General features: G+C 39.5%; 1 protein-coding gene across 3 annotated transcripts in view; it reads right to left on the bottom strand.

Annotated features, from left to right (window-relative positions):
• Window positions 1-10811: 10811 nt before the first annotated feature.
• LOC126416498 (mediator of RNA polymerase II transcription subunit 30-like) overlaps window positions 10812-21296 on the bottom strand; it is an 85318-nt gene continuing 74833 nt past the window's right edge. Inside the window, exons 7-8 of one of the 3 annotated variants that reach the window (XR_007575476.1) lie at window positions 16453-16537; window positions 11372-11418 (exon numbers count right to left, since the gene is read on the bottom strand). Coding sequence is in view for 2 of the 3 variants with exons in the window: in XM_050084242.1 (XP_049940199.1) it covers window positions 11320-11418 (99 nt within the window). In the remaining variant the exon portion in view is untranslated. Of the gene's footprint in view, window positions 11419-16452; window positions 16538-21296 lie in introns of all 3 variants that reach the window. The other 2 variants (XM_050084242.1, XM_050084250.1) reach the window with 2 other exon arrangements.

Here is a 21296-nt window from a genome sequence, read left to right as displayed (position 1 = left end):
AGTTACCGAATAAATCATAGCTTCTTTTGCTGATGGCCGATGAAGCTCTCAATTTAAATGTGCATTCAGCACACAGGTAAGTAATCATAATAACAGTCTGACGTGGCTAAGTAAAATATTTTGGGCGAGAGAATTAATTTAATTACACTGCACGCAGTAGACGAGCTCTGAACTTGCCCTTTGGAGATACGCTATCGCTATAGTTTTATAGTTGTTCTAATTAAACTTCTCACATCTTTATGGTTATAGCGGATCTCCATTCTACTTAAATATAAACATCCTAGCCTTACTTATTAGCCTACTTAATCTATCTTGCTTCCTTAATTTTTAAGACAAAAACCAGAAAATCATGAATTTCCACTAAAATCTTAATTTGTGAGATCCAAAGTACTGTTTCTATTAAATTATTATGAAAAAGGAATCTAAATATAAATTTTTAAGTCTCTAGCTCTTTTCTGTTGCGCCAATGATTTTTACAGAAAAACATCCAAATTTCGAAAATGGTTAAAGTTATCGAACTGATATTCAACACATATTAATTTAGTATTACTCCTGACATGCTAGAAACATTTTAGGTTATTTACTTGATTTTTAAAGTATCGCGCAACCTTTATGACGTCAGAGCTAGTTACAGCGGACTGGCTGGCACACAATGGAAAGACTGATGTGAATTTACTGCGGCGTGAGTAGGCTGCTTCCCTACACCGGGTTCCCCTCAGAAGAAGAAACCAAGATTTTCAGGAACAGCAGGCCGAAAGGTGATGGCCTCCTCCTTCTGGTGTCATTTTCATTGACTTTTTGGAACCTGGCTCCACAATTAACCGGGACTGTTACTGTTTGTCACTGGACAAGCTGCGATGTGCCATCAAGACCCACAGACCAAAGCTTCAGGGTCAGCTCATCAGACTACATCATTACAATGCCAAAGACCATACAGCCCTTATGAGATGGGAGAAAATCAGGAAAAGGGGTTGGAAAATTGTTCCTCATCTTCCCTCCAGTCCGGACTTGGTTCTGTCTGATTTTTACCTCTTTGGTCGTCTGAAGGCCCACCTGCATGATAAAACATTTGATAGTGAGAAAAACCTTATTTTCTCTGTCAAGCGATGGTGTAAAAGTCAATCCCCAGAATTTTACCAAAGTGCATTTACATCACAAAAAGAATGCGGGGCCAGATGTGTCACAGCTGATGGAGGCTACATTGAGTAGGCTCAATGTCTAGGTAAATGTTCCAAGTACGCTCACAAAAAATTTCATTCTCCTCCTGCAAAAAGTAAAAAAATTAGAGACGACTGTCCAAAACTTTTTGAATGCCCTTTGTACCTGCATCCAGCAGATCATGAGATGGAAGATTTACAGAAAACATTGTGATTTTAATTGATGTGAACACTTCCAGTGCAAACACTTATAAGGCCGTGGTAAGTGGGACAGGAGAGGAGTGGCGCTGTAACAAAGCATGTGGATTTTTCCCCATTATGTTTTTCTTCCCCATAAATATTTATTCTATTTATCTATTTTTGCAAATATCTTCCGTATTATCACTTATATGGCATGTGTACCACACCAGAATTCTTTAATATTAACTCAGGGTGCCAGCAACCATGTGTGCTGCGGACATTACCTCTTGTTCATCAGGTGCTCCATGGGTATGCAAATTAGATAGATGCTGAATCTACACTCTAGATCATACAAACTGATAGTTTACCCCCATGAAGCTAATAGGCTACTTGAAAATTCAGCACCAGCGCATATCGGAAAACATAATTGGATAAGTTCCTGCACTTGTCAGGGGCCTCACCAATTGCATTTCGGTTGAATAATAGATTTTGATGGTTGCTGAATGACAAGAGTTTAATCTGGTAAAGTAATATCTATTTAAACTGTGTAAAAATTATTCATGACAAACATCGAGGTTATAAAACAATTTGAGAATAAATTTACATAATTAAAACAGAACAATGATAAGACAATGAATGGTTGTCAGAGTCACCACCAGCATGATACTGGACAATTATGCCTTAGATGATGCCCAGACACACGAATGGTGCAAATTATGCTTTCAACTGTGATTGCAAAACTTTAAAATTACCCAGAAAAAGGTGTGAATTTGATCAGACCATACAACAGGTCAATGAATAAAGGAAGAATCAGAAACAAACACCTCTAGGTGAGTGAGCTCCAATGAGTTAACTTGATAGTGAAACAAACATGGGTGGCTATGAGAAAAATTCTCTTTGAAGCAAGAACCAGATTGCAGAAAAATCTGCAAACCAGTGTGTGAAACGTGTAGATCAAGTTAGGAAGACTAAAAAATAGAAACAAGGAATGAACCCCTCTTTCCTCAACATATCACAATTCCCAAATTCAGGAGTGTGCATTGCAAATACGGTCTTATCAGGATTGCCATATAGATGGTTGTCGACAAGTCGGGGTGTGTGAAACCGTGGTTGCTGTTGACTGTTGCTGGGTTCAGCCGTTGTGATGAGATTGTGAATCATGGATCTCATCGTCCTCCCAATTACTCGTCACGGGTGGGCCTAAGCTCAAAGTGAAGCTTCGAAGAATTGGCAGAGGTCTGAAGTCAAGTGAAATACATAGGAGCTCAAGTTCAGAGTAGCCTCACCAAGTAGAAGATGGAATCAGAATCTACATGTACATCGATAATCTGCAAACCACAGTGAGGTGCATGGCATAGGGAACATCCCACTGTACCAGTTATTAGGGTTTCTTCCTGTCCCACTGATGTAAGAAGTGTGGGAAGAATGATTATTTGAATGCCTCTGTGTGTGCAGTAATGACTAATCTTATTATATTCTCACTATGACTATGTGAGCAGTGCATGGGGGATTGCAGATATTCCTAGAGTCAGCATTTAAAGCCAGTTCTTTAAACTTTGTTAACAGACTTTCTCGGGATAATTTACGACTGTCTTCGAGAGTCTTGCAAGTTCAGTTCCATCAAATCTCTGACTCTCTCCCATGTGTCGAACAAACCTGTGACCATTCACGCTGCCCTTCTCTGTAAACATTCAATATCCCCTATTAGTCCAATTTGGTACAAGTCCCACACACTTGAGCAACATTCGAGAACTGCTCGCACAAGTGATTTATAAACAATCTCCTTTGTAGGCTGCCTACACTTTCCCAGTACTCTGACAGTAAACCAAAGGCTACCACCTGCTTTATCCTCAACATAACCTATTTGATTATTTCATCTCATATCCCCAACAAAGTGTTACAAGCAGGTATTTGTACCAGTTGGCCGATTCCAACAGTGACTCATTGCCAAGTTTATTTTTCATTTTGTGAAGCGCAAAATTATACATTTCTGAACATTTAAAACAAGTTGCCAATCTTTGCACCACGTTGAAATCTTATCAAGATCTGACTGACTGCTGATGCAGCTTCTTTCAGATAGTACTTAATTATAGATAACTGCACCATCTGCAAAAAACCTAATTTTACTATTAATATTGTCTGCAAGGCCAGTAACATACAACATGAACAGCAAGGGTCCCAACACATTTCCCTGGGGCACACCCAGTATTACTTCTACATCTGACAATGACTCTTCACCCAAGATAAGATGCTGTGTCCTCCGTACCAAAAAATCCTTAATCCAGTCACAAACTTCACTTTATACCCCATGTGATCATACTTTTAACAGTAAGCATACGTGCAGTACTCAGACAAATGCTTTTCGGAAATCAAGCAATATCACATCTAACTGGTTGCCTTGATCCAAAGCTTGCAGTATGTCATGTGACAAAAGTGAGAGTTGGATTTCACATGATTGATGTTTTCGAAATCCATGCTGGTTGGCACTGCGGAGGTCATTCTGTTCAAGGTACTTCAGAATATGTTCTATGATTCAACAACAAATCTATGCCAAGGATACTGGACAGTAATTTTGTTGATCACTAGCGCTGTTTTAGACAGGTGAGATCTGTGCCTTTTTCCAAGAACTGGGCACAGCGTTTTGTCTGGAGAATCTATGATAGACCATAGTTAGCTATAGTTAGAAGAGGGGCCAACTCAGCCGCAAATTCAGTATAGAATCTGACCGAGATTCCATCAGGACCTGGCACTTTGTTCAAGTCCAACGATTTCAGCTGTTTCTCAACACCACTGATACTAGTACTTGTGTCATTCACCTTTCCAGTGGTATGAGGAGTAAATTCGGGCAGTTCTACTGGGCTTTTCTTTGTAAAGGAACATTTGAAAAATGGAGTTAAGCATTTCAGCTTTTGCTTTGCTCCTCTCAGTTTCAGTTCCTGTCTCATTCACTGAGAAGTGGATGCTAACTTTGATGCGACTAACAGCCTTTACATATGACCAGAATTTCTTTGGTCTCTGTGAAAGGTCATATAACAATATTCTGCTGTGGTAGTCACTGAAGACATTGCGCCTTGCTCTCGACAGACACACATTTCATTCGCCATCTCTCTGTCTTTAGCCCTACACTTTGTTTTACAGCTGTTATGCGGTAATTTCAGTTTCTTAAGAAGTTTCTTTATAGTTACTGTATACCAAGGAGGTTCCCTCCCATTATAAACTATTCAATTGGGTACGTATCTATCCAGTACATGGATAACTATTCTTTTAAATTTGAGCCAGAGTTCCTTAGATCCTCCTGCTCTGTGCTGAAAGTTTCAAGTTCCTCATTCATATATGAAACTACTGATTTTTTATCTGCTTGTTTTAGCTGTTCTTTGTGCTTTGGTTCATTGTTGCCACAACCATGTCATGGTCACTGACCCCAGTTTTGATGTGGACGTCCTTAAAGAGGTCAGGTCTATTAGAAGCCATTAGATCCAATATTTCCATCATAACTAGGGTTCCTAACTATTTGTCCTAGATAGTTTTCAGAGAACGCATTTAGTAAAGTTTTACAGGATGTCTTATGTCCACCACTAGCAGAAGTGCAATTTTCCCAATTGATTGTTGGATGATTAATGTCTCCATGGATGATTACAGTATGACTGGGGAACTTAGGTAGATGTGAACTGAGGTTTTCTCTGATGTTTTCAGTTACAGCACAAGATGAGTCTGGTGGGCAACAGAAGGATCCAATCATCATTTTACGCCCACACCAGATACCAAGTCTTGTGCAATTAATCTCCATTTCTATCTCAGTGGATTCGTGTTTCTTGTCTATTGCGACAAATACACCATCGCCATTTCCTATCCTTTCAATGCACACTTAAATTTTCCCCAAAAATCTCACCACTATCAATATCAGGTTTCAACTAGCTTTCTGAACATAGTATTATGTAAGCTTCACTGCTTTTTAAGACTGCTTCAAACTCTGGCACTTCATTGTGAATGCTTCGGCAGTTTACCTTTCAGATTTTAATACTCTCACCTGTGGGAGGCATTTCTTTCAATCTTACACTGATACTTCTGGGTTTCCTACAGTATCGTTATCTGGATTGGAAGGAGAGCCGCAAAAAAAAAAAAAAAAAAAACACACACACACCCGAAGCTTGTGTGCGTGCCACACAAGAGTCAGATACCTAAGTAGCAGCTTCTGATGTGTATTGCACATCTGAGCTATTTAGGGGGACCCTACAGTTCTCAACCCTATGGTGGAAGTCACAGCCTAACAGGGTGCCGCCTCATGAGGGCTTAGCCAACTTTATTGTCCATTATATTTTTTTATTAACTGGAATTTTTAAGTGTGATTTGTTTACATAAAAATTGTGCCAACTGCGAAACACCAGTAACTGCAAACTTTGTTATCACCGTTTGCATATAAACATATACCCAATTACTGACTTTCAGATAAAGCAGACCAAGAGTACACATAAATAACTGAAGTATATAGACAGCCAATGTTGAAAATATGTTAGCAACTTCTACACTTCTTTAGTTTTAGAGTAATTGCTATTATAATCAAAAACATTGTTACTGAAGTAGTACCCAGTATTTTGGCAAATGAGACAATTGAATTCAATAGTAATTATTGTTTACGTCCTCATTGAAACAAATCTTGTTCCACTATTCAGTTACTCAGGAATGTAAATGTTTAATCATAACATGTGCCAATAGCAAACAATAATAGCTAAATGTAGTTTTCAGTATTGCAGACTTATGAAAGAAACATTTCAAAAGCCAGTTGAGTTAGTCTGCAGGTTACGAAACGAGCAAGATCTGTGCCCAAAATTACCAGGCAATGTACTGCAGATGATTTAGTACACAATGCAAATAAAAAATGTATCTCTAGTTACCTAAATTTCGTGCATGAGTGTTTATTCAGGGACTGTCTTTAATGATCGACTGTGAACTTGTATTTAACTTCATGAAATATGTCGATCTTTTAATAATGCCTTCTGTTAACTGTGACAATAGAGTGTGAGTGTGTTTTGATGTGACTACCTACTTGAGATGATAGTGTCATTAGTAACTTTGTTAATGATTTACTTGCCACACAATTTTTTGGGTCACTTCAGTGTTAGGTTACTGCCCTGGAACAATCGCAATACAAGACATCAGTCAAGTGTAGTAAGTGGCTAGCTGTTTACCTGCAAATGAACTGTAGTGAATGAACTGTAGTGAATGAACTGTAGTGAATGAACTGTAGTGAATGAACTGTAGTGAATGAACTGTAGTGAATGAGACTCAGTCTGGCCATAAAATGTAGGTTATTCAAAAACTAAATGCGATTAAGCTATTTGGACTAAAAATCTGATGAAAACCATATAATTTAAAATAGCTTACTTTAGACAAGTTTTCAGCCATATTCGGTGGAGGTGCAGCTACCGGAGGCACATTAGCATAGGTAAATATGACCGATTCAGCATCTGTAATCGACAAAAACAGCCACTCCACCCTTATCCCTTTCTCCGTATCATCATCCTTCCTGCAGGTGTGGTAACCTTTAATGCAGGTGTATCAGTGACTTTAAAATGCGTTTCTTCTAAGCAGATGCAGAATGTTCTCTCCTGGGCCAGGAGCTGCAATTCTTTTAACTGCAATCGCTATCCATTTAAGTTCCATTGGAATAGGTAAGCCCCTGTGGGAGTCACTGATTGCCAATGGTTCTCCTTGTCTGTCCCCCTCGGCAGTAGTGATTCACCCAAGAGGTCAGTGGGAACATGAGATGGTCACCAGCTTTCTAGTTCCTCTGTGTTCATGTTCATACCAGTGTCCTTAACCATAAAATCACCACAGGAAAGAGAGAGTGCTCACCAACCCAATGGTTCTGCTGTCAATTCAACTTAAAAAAATAACTTTTTGTGTGACTTTCTTACTGATAGGAGGAGTTAGTTGCATGGGCAGAGGGGACAGCTTAGTGGGATTCTGATGCTGTGCAGTGGGATGCATCTGAGCGCACACACACACACACACACACACACACAAAATTGCCACTAATGCACAAATGCAACTGGCTCGTCACAATACGCCACTCACTACTCTTGATTAACTGTGGTATCGTGTTGAAGCTGCATGGGCAGCTGTACCTGCAGTTGCAACAAAAAATCTTAATGCTGAACATGCCTTTTAATATTCACCAGTGGTACCATTTACCCTTTGGCATGGTTAGGGCATTGCTTGTATTCCAGCATTATACAATGCATTATACAATTGTGCTAACCACCCTGACAATATTATTGTAACAGAGCTCACACAGCAGCTGTGTATGCAAAGTCCGCAGTTAATATTCACTCACTACAAGAACAACAGTTTAACTGCTGAGGCCAGTATTAAGTACTTACGTCATGTATTGAGAAAGAGTCCATGTTGGACTGTATGGAGGAAATCATCAAACTACTGATACCCAAAAATCTCAAAGAGCATCAAATTTTTTGGGCAAAGTTAACTACTATGGCAAATTTATACCTAAAACAGCTTAAATTTAATGACCACTGAACAGACTCCATGAAAAAGGTGTGAAGTTCCAGTTGTTCCTGTCTGTCAACAAACCTTCCTCAAATTTAAAAAATCAACATTCAGTCTGCCCAGAACTTTTACATCCAGGATGTGCCTTATGGTGGCAACCCCAATAAAACGTTAGCACTGTGCTGTTACACAAAGCTTTGCATTGCATGGAATATCTAATTGCTGTCACAATAAGACGTGCGATAGAAACTCAAACTATTCATGAATTACAAAAGATGGTTTAGCAATACTTCATGGCCTAAGGAGGTTGTATTTCTGCTTGCAGATCACAAGCTGATCATCTGACTTCCTTCAAAATAAACTGTGGCCAATACTGCTCAACATTGTAAAACCTTTGTGAATTTTTGTATCAGTTCATGCACAAAATAGTTCAGCAGCAGCAGCAGCAGCAGCAGCAGCAGACCCTAGTTTAGAGCAAATAAGAGATCCACTAGCAACTCACTGGTTAACATGTGACTGGGGGGCACAGTGTTGCACCCGATACTCAACATACCTTGCTTTTTCCCCTGGGCTGCGTATGCAAATTAGCTTCTCAGACTTCTGAATACCCCATTCGTAAAGTAGCTGCGACTTCTAGCAGAAAACTGGTGTGATGTGAGAATGCTTACTAACTAGCTATATAACCAAATAAAACACATTCCTAGAGAAGAATACTCATTCCTTCACACATCTCCAAGTATTACTTGCAGATTTCGACATCTGCGTTTTGCTATCAATGTTCTTCCAACTGAGCCATCAAAGCATGCCTGACATATTCCCTAATACATTTTCTTCTTCCCTCCCAAATTCAACTGAGGTTAGCTATTGAAACCTGATAATTTATAGTAAGGTATGAAGTATGTAACAGAATGCATATTAAAACATTGGCTAAGTAATTCATTAAATTATATCATATCTTCATGGATGCTAGTTCTACAGTGTTGCAGAATATGGCGTTTAGAAAGGCTGGGCAGAAATAATTAAAATTAAGTTCGGTATTGACCCATGAAGTTCACTTGGGCGGCTGTATAGGTATAGCACTGCCAAAAAAATAAATGCAATGGGCTCACAGAACAGGTGTTTTACTCATAATGTATCATACCTTTCCATTCTCTTTCTTTCTTTTTGCTGTTTTATTTGTATTAATAGTGTCCTTTTAACTATCTTTCCTTAAAATAATGAAAATTCTCTCTTTTCTCAGACTGTTCCACTGCCACTGTGATGTTTATGTTTGGTTGGGCAGACGAGTGAGGTGCCGTTGCCAATAGAGAACCACCTGCCTATCCCTCTTCAGACTCCTGACACTTCAGTTCTGTAGCACCTCCTGGTCCTGCAAATCTTTCCCTCTTCCACCTGACCCAACTCTTTCCTTCCCCCCTCAAACTCATTTGCTTAGGCAAGGTCTCAATCAGCATCAAAATGAATATGTGCATGTGCACACTCATTTTCACTAAAAACTGGAGGTAGTGAATAAGTGTGACTAGCAGATGAGCAGGATGCCTCAGAGACACAGGCATGAACTGTACCATCAAATCAGTGAGTTTGAAAGAGGGCACATTATTGGCACGAGATAATGTGATGCACCCATCTGGGAAACTTCTGCTGATGTGGAATTAAGTGTTTCAGCAGTGCAATGGGTGTGTGCATATTGGTTCACGGCAGGTCATAGAACACGACAAGATGAGTCAGGTCGCACCACCCAAACCACTCCTCTGAGAAAATTCACACCTCATCCAAATGACACTACAGGACAGATCTGCATCATCCTCGGGTCTGGCACAATATTAGAAGAGTGTAACACATTGTAGACTATCAGAGGTGACTGTCACTGTTTATTACACCATGGGTTACGTACTCACAGGCCACTTCTCGGCCTACCTTTGACGAATGGGCAGGAAAGTGCTGGACGGCAACAGTGTATTCAACTACATCACTGGGGACAGAACTGGCATCACATACCGTTTTCGGATGAGTGCAGTTTGTTTGTTCGAAAATGATGGCCACATTTTGGTTCACCGCAGACAGGGGAAGTGGCATCTCAGTGACTACATTGGCCCAATACATACAGCACCAACTCAAGGCCTTATCGTGTGAGGTGCTATTAGGTACAATTGCGTATCACAGCTGGTGTGTGTCCAGTGCACTGTGACCAGTGGGACACCTTAGACACTATTTTTCAGCAAGACAATGCATGACCACATGATGCTGCATGAACATGTGCCTTCTTAGTGTTACAGGATACTAGCCTTTACCCTGACCTACCCGATCACCAGACTTGTCGCCAGTCAAAAATGTGTGGGGTATGGTGAAACAACGGGTGCAGTGCTGTGACCCAATGCCGGTCACCACAGATGAACTTTGGAACCAGGTGAATAGAGCATGGATGGTTATACCATAGCATACCATTCACACCTTATATACATCAATGCCATCATACATGGAATAAGTTATCAGGACGCATGGTGGACCACATGTCTACTAGGCAACAGGACACACACTGAACTGAGGTAACACACACACACACACACACACACACACACACACACACACACACACACACGTACGTTCAACTGCAGAACACTGATTGCCTCATTTTCTTCATTTGTTTACAAAATTGTTAGACTTCCCACCTCACCAAATAATTCTTTTCTCTAATATTTGGATTTTATGTAATGACTCTACTTGATGTAGATAGTATCCCCAACCAAAAGAAAGATCTGAATTACAAAATAAATTTGATTTCCTTTTACAACATAATATTTTTATGTTCATTAATAATGAAAATGTCTTTTGTTGATTACCTGCAGATTCTGCAGATGCAGAGAATTGGGTGAAATGCTTAAAGGTAATAAATTATGTACTGGTAACTCGCTATTCACTATTCATAAATAAATTACTTTAAAATAATTTTCTTAATTTAGACCAGTATATTTATTTGGTTATGTCCATACTATTTAATACTGGCAACCGAAGTCAACAATTACAAAAGATAAAAATCAACATTACTTTTGACATGAAAAAGTTACACAGATTTCTTGTACAATTAACAAAAAAATATATTTATATTATAATTACAATGCCATAATTATGTTGTTTTTGGCAGTGAAAGTTCAAAGGGCTCCAAATGATTTGTGAGCCAAGCTTCGTACAATTTATTTCAAGATTACATAACAAGATAGTACCATGCAACAACCCATTGAACATACGGTCTTTCTCAAAGCTAGCTTTTAATTTCAGTTCAACCTAACTTCCAAAACCGATCTGGGTTTACTTTAACAGTCCTTCACAGTTACTTTTCTGCAATACTTTCACTACAAGGTATTATCTCAATGATGTTTTTGAGATGGTCAGTAGAACATACACTAAATAAAATAACACTGCTTAAATTTCTTCGTGCATAAAACTAACAGTTGTTGAAAGAATGTCAAAACCATTCAAGTTATGATCTTCTCATGGTCAACATTGTGTTAATTTCCCATATTATGCGGCGCAGATGGTCTATTATTTCTTTCAAGTGCCTATTCTTCAGGATAACTTGCTGGAAAGGAAGTGAAGATTTCTATTAGCACAGTACATAGTGAGATCTTTTTGTACAAATTTTAAGGATAAAGCTACAAAAAATTATGGCATTATTAAATGAATGAACAATCCTAGGGAAAAAAACCAGTCATTTCTTGGTAGAACAACAAAATTATACATGAAAATCGCTACATTGTGTATGTTCCAAAAATTAATATATTTAATTGATTGGCTGACTTGGGATGGAGGGGGGGGGGGGGGGACCGAACAGTGAGGTTGTCAGTCCCATGATTAACATGGCAGAAATCAAAGGAGGAACAACGCGAACAGTACAGTTCAATCAAGAGGAATTGGCAAAGCACAAACAAAGAGGATAAATGATCAGGGCAGCAGAAAAAGGAAAGAATAGGAGGGGGTGGGTGGAAACGGGGGCAGGGGTGCCTCAGAAACCCTGCGTGCAGCACTGCCACTGACCCGTCCTGACACCTATGTCATGCCATTATCACGATACAATGGAGACAATACCAGGGAAAGACAGAACAGAAGTGGAAACAAAACTGTGTAACAGACCAGACAAAATGTAAGGAAAAGCTGACTGGTATGAAGGCAAGGCCAAAGTCTCCATAACCAGTGCCTACACTGAGGGACTCAAGTTCTAGAGGAAAATTCAATGACTTAAATCTGAGAACAAGCCACTTTTGGGAAGAAAACCGTGGACAGACCATGCGAGAGTCATCCATTAACACCCAAGACAGGAAGGTGGAAGGGCATATTTAGTCTGAAGGGTCAAAAGGCAGTGGAGCCCCACAGAAGGGGGGGCCGGGTCACTGTGACATAAAAACTATGCATCAACCTAGTATGGCCAATACGAAGCAGCAGAGGATGGTAGATTCCTGTGGGGATAGGCAGAGTTTAGAGTGCCACTTGGTGGATGCCTCCTTGATTGCGTGAAGTTTATTAGACAGTGGGGGTATCCTCCCAAGAGTTGGCCACAATTGAGGGGGGTAGGTGAACATTTCCCTGTCAGACTATCAGCAAGTTTATTACCTGGCTTACCAATGTGGCCAAGAAACCAAAGTAAATCAACGGAACAAGCAACATCACCATTATCAGCGAGAAGTCATGGATTGCAGAGGCCAAGGGATGGCAGGAAAACTAACGACAGCCCGAAGGCCACTCATTGCGTCCATGTGTAACAAAAATCGGGTTAATAAGGACCATTTAACGAAGCAGAGGGCCCAACAGGTGGTCACCAATTCCACAGTAAACACTCCATGCATGGCAGGCAAGGGATGGTGTTCAGTGCCAACAGAAGATGGTAACGCATATCCCACATGACACATGCATTTAGAGCCACCAGTGTAAAAAAAAAAAAACAATGGCATCCTGAAACTCCTGTACGAGCATTTGGAAGAAACAATGGAACAATATTGGAATTACGAGGCTTTCAGACCCCAGAAGAGATTCATCCGAATCCGCAGCTGAGGTTCAAACAAGTGGGGTCGAGAGAGGTCAGGAGAGAACATGGTGATGAGGACAAGGGGGAAGATGGAAGTCACAGCGAAGACAAGCTACGCGGGACCCAAATGGTAAACCCACATGAGGGCTTACAGCGGGTGGGCGATGGTCTGAAGCTGCAAAACTAACAGGAGGGAGGGACAGGAGAGAGCGGATATCATGGTGTAGGAAACCAGGAGCTGGGACCACTGAATCAAAAGGGAAGGGATCGCATAGGGCTAGTGCGAAAGGCAGCGATGGCTAAACGGATACCACGATGGTTAATCGGATCCATGAGCAGCAGCAAAACTGCTGCCAAGATGGCGACACTGAGAAAAGTTCTGCTGAACTGTGGTTTCCAATTGAAGCAGATGATCAATAGGAGACTGTACCTTGGGAAAGCCACACTGATAAGGAGTTAAAAGGTCCCAAGAGTCAAGGACCCAACTGAGCTGATGAGCCAGAAGCTGGTCTAATAACTTACAGGGGTCTTTGGTCCCACTGAGTGGCCAGTAACTAACAAGAAATGACGGACCCTTGCCAGGCCTAAGAACAAGAACCACAATACTGTCTTTCCACTCAGAGGGGTAATGCCTTGGAGCCAAATATGGTTCAAGACCTGGAGGAGACAATGTCTTCATGGGGGATTGATGTGTTGAAGTAATTGGTTACTGATGGAGTCTGGGTCAGGAGCTGAATCATGGGAAGAAAAGAAGGCCAGAAGCAGCTCTCATTCAGTAAAAGGTTCATTGTAAGATTCTGCCTGGCAAGTGGTAAAACCATAAGCAGGTAGCTTCAGCCCGCTGCTTCCGGAGGAAAAGGCGGCTGAATAGGAGGCCGATGTCAATGCTATCACAAAATGGTCCCGAAGTGTTCCATGAGAACTGACAGACCTGCACAAAGGCCACCTGGAAGGGGAACACACAGAATGGTATACTGCGCTGACAACCTCGGGGTTCGCAGAATATAGCCCACACCCGTAATGGAGGGACTGATGACCGTAGAGATGAGATGAAGCATTCCCTACACACCCACTTGCTCTGTTTGATTAAGTAACAGGCTTTGGTGCAAAGATATTTAAGTAATAAGACCATCTGACGATGTGTGCTGCTTAAGATGATGCAAGGCGCAATGACAATCACAGATAGCGGTGGCAATGTGTGTGCTCCACCACAGAACTAGACGACAATGAACAGAGCCTGTTCAAGCGGTGGACAGCAATGTTGGCAGTGCGGATTAGCAGGGTAACCTGGTCATCAGGAGGGCATCCTCAGTGGCTGCTTAAGAAGGGAGACACTGCTTCTGCCAGTGACAGGGAGCAGGTCTCAGAAGGGAGGGCATGGGAACCACAGGGGATGGGGAGAGGAGACAGGGACAGGACTGGGATAATGAAGAGGTAAGAGCTGTGCTTAAAAAATGTCAAAGTGCAAAAGGGTGGTGTTATCATAATAAACATCACTGATTAATTAAAAAATGGGAGAAATTTGTATTAAGTCAGCCAACAAGTGTGATGTAGGTATCTGTATGAGGAGCAATATTAAGAAGAATACCAATTCAGTTTTGAAGTACACCTGCAAAGTTGATAATGAAGACGTGAGTAAACATCAAAGTGATGATGGTTTTTACAAAAACAATCAACTGAGCAACCAATATCTGGTCCTTTGCTCAATGAAAAAGGCATTACAGTTAGACAAATAAATGGGTGGCAATGAACTGTTTGTGGCAACTAATGGATGGTTGTACAGATTTATATCTTGCCATGGAATTCTGTGAACCAGAAACAAGGTAAAAAATGCTGATGTAGATGCAGTAAATTTTATTTTAAAGATGGTTTTCAAAAATAAATGGAGGAAAATGACCAACTTGGACTTTGTTTACAACACTGATGAAACTTGATTAAATTGGAAATCATTACCATCAAAATCTTCAGGGTTCTCGGCAAGATACTTCAACTCCAGGATATAAAACAAAGAGCGAGCGACAATACTGATTTGAACAAATGCTACCAGGAGCCAAACATTCGAAAGTCCTAGATGCTTTAAAAATATCAAGGTTCACTTAACTAATTTATTATTTACTGTGTGTTTTAGGGTGTTAAGGCTCTCTCTTACATCTGACGTAACATCTTACAAAAACATTCACAAGGATAATAATAATAATAATAATAATAATAATAATAATAATCCCGTGGAGGCCCAGGAAAAGAATGGGCCTCCGGTATGTTCTGCCAGTCGTAAAAGGCGACGAAAAGAACAAACCACTAATAGGGCTAACCCCCCTTTTAGTGTAATTAGTTGGTTCAGGAGAGAACTAAAGAAGCCTCGGACAAGCGCCGTCATGGTCGGGGACGACGCTTGAACCCTATGCCCACCCACAATGGTAATGACACTGCTAGCCAACTGGAAAATGATTCAAATCCAAATAGAGGTGTTTTGCAGGATATGCTTCCTGCAACCACCCTAGAAGGAAAAGAAAGACAGAGGATGAGATGGTCAGATGAAGTTAATCGATACCTCATGTTCTGTTATTACCAAGCAACAAACCTAGGAACCAACACAACTGGATACACATCACAAGTATACACAACATTTATTACCAGATACCCAGAATTAAAATTTTTAACAGAACGAGGACTAGCTGATCAGATCCGTGTAATAATCAAAAAATAACAGGATACCCCAGTCAGAATTAGAAAACGTCAAACAACAAGTACAACAAATACTGGAACAAAATAATGTGCAATCAGAAGAAGAAGAAGAAGAAGAAGAAAATACAGTAATGGACTCAAACATCCCAGAGCGAACAAAGAACAACACGCATCAATTAAACAATCAGAGGAAAACGAAATCTTAAGACAGCCACCAGAACAAGCACAAATAGAACACGAAGTGACACACATGTTAGATATAGAAGAAAAATTTCAGCTGACATATATAGAATACAAAAACACGAATACAGACATTAGACCATTCTTGCATAGACCGCCAAATAACCCACAAGTCGAAACAACAATAAAAACTATTAACACAATCATACACAACAAAATAAATGAAAACACAACTATGGAAGAGTTACAACTACTGGTTTATATAGGAGCACTCACTACACTAGGCAGAGATCAGAACCAACCAACACACAGAAGAAACCCACAAAACCAGCATGGCAACACAGGCTACAAATCAGAATAGAAAAACTGAGAAAAGACATCGGACAGCTAACACAATTTATAAGAAATGAAATATCAGACAAAAAACGAAAAAGGTTAGGTAAAACCTCACAACAAGAAGCGATAGAGCAATTAGATGAAAAGAAGCAGAAATTACAAGCATTGGCCAAACGACTTAGAAGATACAAAAAAAGTGAAAATAGAAGGAAACAAAACCAAACATTCAACACAAACCAAAAGAAGTTTTACCAGACAATAGATAACACACACATTAAAATAGACAATCCACCAAACATAACAGACATGGAACACTTCTGGAGCAACATATGGTCAAACCCGGTGCAACATAACAGGCATGCACGGTGGATACAAGCAGAAACAGATACGTACAATATGATACCACAAATGCCTGAAGTGATAATTTTGCAACATGAAGTCACCCAAGCAATTAATTCTACTCACAATTGGAAAGCCCCTGGAAAAGATAAAATAGCAAATTTCTGGCTAAAGAAATTCACCTCAACACATTCACATCTAATTAAATTATTTAACTTAATGATATGAATATAATAGAGGGAAACATTCCACGTGGGAAAAATATATCTAAAAACAAAGATGATGTGACTTACCAAACGAAGCACTGGCAGGTCGATAGACACACAAACACACACAAACAAAAACACAAAATTCAAGCTTTCGCAACAAACTGTTGCCTCATCAGGAAAGAGGGAAGGAGAGGGAAAGACGAAAGGATGTGGGTTTTAAGGGAGAGGGTAAGGAGTCATTCCAATCCCGGGAGCGGAAAGACTTACCTTAGGGGGAAAAAAGGACGGGTTTACACTCGCACACACACACACACACACACATACACATATATCCCTCCACACATATACAGACACAAGCAGATGTCTGCTTGTGTCTGTATATATGTGTGTGTGTGTGTGTGTGTGTGTGTGTGTGTGTGTGTGTGTGTGTGTGTGTGTGTGTGTAAACCCGTCCTTTTTTCCCCCTAAGGTAAGTCTTTCCGCTCCCGGGATTGGAATGACTCCTTACCCTCTCCCTTAAAACCCACATCCTTTCGTCTTTCCCTCTCCTTCCCTCTTTCCTGATGAGGCAACAGTGTTGCGAAAGCTTGAATTTTGTGTGTTTGTTTGTGTTTGTGTATCTATCGACCTGCCAGCGCTTCGTTTGGTAAGTCACATCATCTTTGTTTTTAGATATAAATTATTTAACTGTTACGTTGCAGACCCATACACATTCCCTGATACACTTACACATGGAATAACTTATCTGAAACCTGAAGATCAAGCAGACACAGCAAACCCAGCTAAATATCGCCCCATAACATGCCTTCCAACAATATACAAAATATTAACTTCAGTCATTACACAGAAATTAATGACACATACAACACAGAACAAAATTATAAATGAAGAACAAAAGGGCTGTTGCAAAGGAGCACAAGGATGTAAAGAGCAACTGATAATAGATGCAGAGGTGACATATCAAGCTAAAACTAAACAAAGGTCGCTACACTACGCATACATTGACTACCAGAAAGCTTTTGATAGTGTACCCCACTCATGGTTACTACAAATATTGGAAATATACAAAGTAGATCCTAAATCGATACAGTTCCTAAACATAGTAATGAAAAATTGGAAAACCACACTTAATATCCAAACAAATTCAAATAATATCACATCACAGCCAATACAGATTAAGCGTGGAATATACGAAGGAGACTCATTAAGTCCTTTCTGGTTCTGCCTTGCTCTGAGCCCACTATCGAACATGCTAAATAATACAAATTATGGATACAATATTACTGGAACATACCCACACAAAATCACACATCTGCTATACATGGATGATCTAAAACTACTGGCAGCAACAAATCAACAACTCAACCAGTTACTAAAGATAACAGAAGTATTCAGCAATGATATAAATATGGCTTTTGGAACAGACAAATGTAAGAAAAATAGCACAGTCAAGGGAAAACACACTAAACAAGAAGATTACGTATTTGATAACCACAGCGACTGCATGGAAGCGATGGAAAAAAACAGAAGCCTATAAATATCTAGGATACAGACAAAAAATATCAATAGATAATACAAATATTGAAGAAGAACTAAAAGAAAAAAATAGACAAAGACTAACAAAAATACTGAAAACAGAATTGACAGCAAGAAACAAGACAAAAGCTATAAATACTTACGCTATACCAATATTGACCTATTCTCTTGGAGTAGTGAAATGGAGTAACACAGAACTAGAAGCACTCAATACACTTACACAATCACAATGCCACAAATATAGAATACATCGCATACATTCAGCAACAGAAAAATTCACATTAAGCAGAAAGGAAGGATGAAGGGGATTTATCGACATAAAAAACCTACATTATGGACAGGTAGACAATTTAAGAAAATTCTTTATAGAAAGAGCAGAAACTAGCAAGATACACAAAGCAATCACTCATATAAATACATCGGCTACACCACTGCAATTTCATAACCACTTCTACAACCCTTTAGATCACATAACATCAACAGATACGAAGAAAGTAAATTGGAAAAAGAAAACACTACTCACGAGTAAAAAGAAGAAATTAACACAACTAATCGAAATATCCATACCCAATACAACAAATATACAAAAGAAAACAGGAGAAAAAATTGAAAAATACATCCAACTGGCTGAGAAAGTCAAGGACATGTGGCATCAGGATAAAGTTGACATTATACCAATTATACTATCAACTACAGGAGTCATACCACACAATATCCACCAGTACATCAATGCAATACAGCTACATCCAAACTTATACATACAACTACAGAAATCTGTAATTATTGACACTTGTTCAATTACCCTAAAGCTCCTAAATGCAATGTAACATATACCATACAGTTAAAAGGAAGTCACGCTTGATCAAGCTCCGCGTCACCTTCCATTTTTAACCAGACATAACGTCTGAGGCAAGAAAGAAATAATAATAATAGTAGTTCACAAAATTAAATCCCAGTGCCTCATCGATAGAGCACAACAACAACTAGAATAAAAAACTGGAGAATATCAGGTAGGACTCAGACCAGGCCGTTCATGTCCAGAGCACATTCTGAACTTGAAACTAATCTTAAGACATCAGAGAATAAGCGGCAAAGATTTAGTTTGCTCATTTGTTGACTTTAAAAAAACCTACAATTTAGTTGATCGTCAATCTTTATTCCAAATATTAAAAGAACAGGGTTTAGATCAGAAAACACTTGGAATCATACAATAGACACTGAGACAAAATCTTTAGTCTAATTTATGGGGGAAATCTCTGAACCTTTTCTGATGAAAACAGGAGTAAGACAAGGAGATGGACTCTCTCCACTACTGTTCAACTGCATCCTCGAAAAGGTGATACAAGAATGGCACTAACTGAAAACAGTCCTTAAGAGTGACCAACCCATTACTCTCGGCAGAGGAAAATTAACAGTAGATTGCTTAGCATTTGCAAATGATGTAGCCATGATGTTTCAACAACCAAAAAACAGATTGAACTCCTGAAAGAAGCTGCGGAAGAAGTCGGCCTGAAAATATGTTTTGGAAAGACAGAATATATGACTTGCAACAAACAAGCATCAAAATTCATGGAGACAAAATATGGCAAAATTAAACGAGTCTCACAATTTAAATATCTCAGTAAAACGATTCAGGAAAATGGAATAGAAACAAAAGCCAATGAAGTCAGATGCCTAAAGATGGACACTGCTTATTGGCTCACTCAAAATATCTACAGTAAAAAAATGTGTCCAAGCACACAAAACTACAACATTACAATACTGTCATAGAACCAGAATGCCTATATGGATGAGAAACTGACATAGAAAACTGACATAGAAAACATTCAGAACAAGGGAGGATTATCCCTTGCGAATCCCAAAAGACAGTCGCCATAACCTCTACTGGCCAAAGGAATGGTCTTCGCCTGTTTTGGTGCAGATTCTCCCTTGTTAACACATTGTGTAGACTGTTGTTTGGTCTCGAGAGTCTAGTAATGTATCGGAAGTTTCATCCACAGTGACAAAACAAAGCTTGAAGCCCTGCAGATTCTTCCTGAACAGTTGCAAACCTTCCTTGCAACACTTAACACGATTCTGTTTTTGGTCAAGTGTGAGCAATTGTGGAACCCGTCTTGCGAACAGCTTTCTCATGTCCAAATGTTTATGCAAAATATTATGTACCTGTTCATTTGAGATGCCGAAACCACCAGCAATCTCACGCACCTTAACTCTTCTGTCATGCATCACCATATCACGGATTTTATCAATGATTTCTGTAGTCGTAACCTCCACAAGGTGTCCAGAACGTTTAGCATCACTTGGGCCCATATGGCCACTCCAAAAATTTTGAAACCACTTATAAACTGTTCTAATCGAAGGTGCAGAGTCACCGTAATGATTATCAAGATTCTCTTTAGTCTCCTGAGGCGTTTTGCTTTTCATAAAGTAATGTTTAATCACCACACGAAATTCTTTTTCATCCATTTTTTGACAATTACTCAACTTTTTTGATTCACACGAATACCAGACACAAAGGAATAAACCAATATGGCTGAAACTTTGTGTACGTTCTTTCCAAAGACTCTGCTAACTAAACATTACCTCGATACGAGCCAGTGGTGCCATCTCTCTAACTTTTCATAGACTTTTCAAATGCCCTCATATTATAATAATAATACCAAAGGACATTAAGGATAATATAGATTACTATAGCACATTTGAGTAAACATTTAGTATTACAGGAACAGAAGGCATACGGGAGGAAGAAAATTTTGATGTAGGAAACTGTCAAGTTGCTTTTTTTTTTTTTTTTTTTTTTTACTTAATTGATGCCTAGTTTTGGGTTACCTGAGTCCATTTTCAAATCATCCAGCAGACATAGCATGCAAACCACGTTACAACCATACATACTCTTATCAAAGTCAAGGTTTTCAACAAACAATGGCAGGACAAACCAACAACTCCTGCCAATGTTAAATGAGAAATTTGTTTTTGATGTAAGTGTAGGTACAATCTTAACACGGTTTGCATGCTATTACAGAATACACTATTTTGTCTGACGATGTTTTAAGAACGCATGCTAACAAAATATACATGTTTCATACAAAGCACTAACTAAACGGTACTGGTTACTTCCGCACAAGATGCAATTCAACATACACAGTTATTACA

The sequence above is a fragment of the Schistocerca serialis genome, chromosome 1 (assembly GCF_023864345.2).
Source record: "Schistocerca serialis cubense isolate TAMUIC-IGC-003099 chromosome 1, iqSchSeri2.2, whole genome shotgun sequence".
In the NCBI taxonomy this organism is placed as follows: domain Eukaryota; kingdom Metazoa; phylum Arthropoda; class Insecta; order Orthoptera; family Acrididae; genus Schistocerca; species Schistocerca serialis.
The sequence above is the reverse complement of the archived record's forward strand: the minus strand, read 5'-3'. Positions and strand labels throughout refer to the sequence as shown.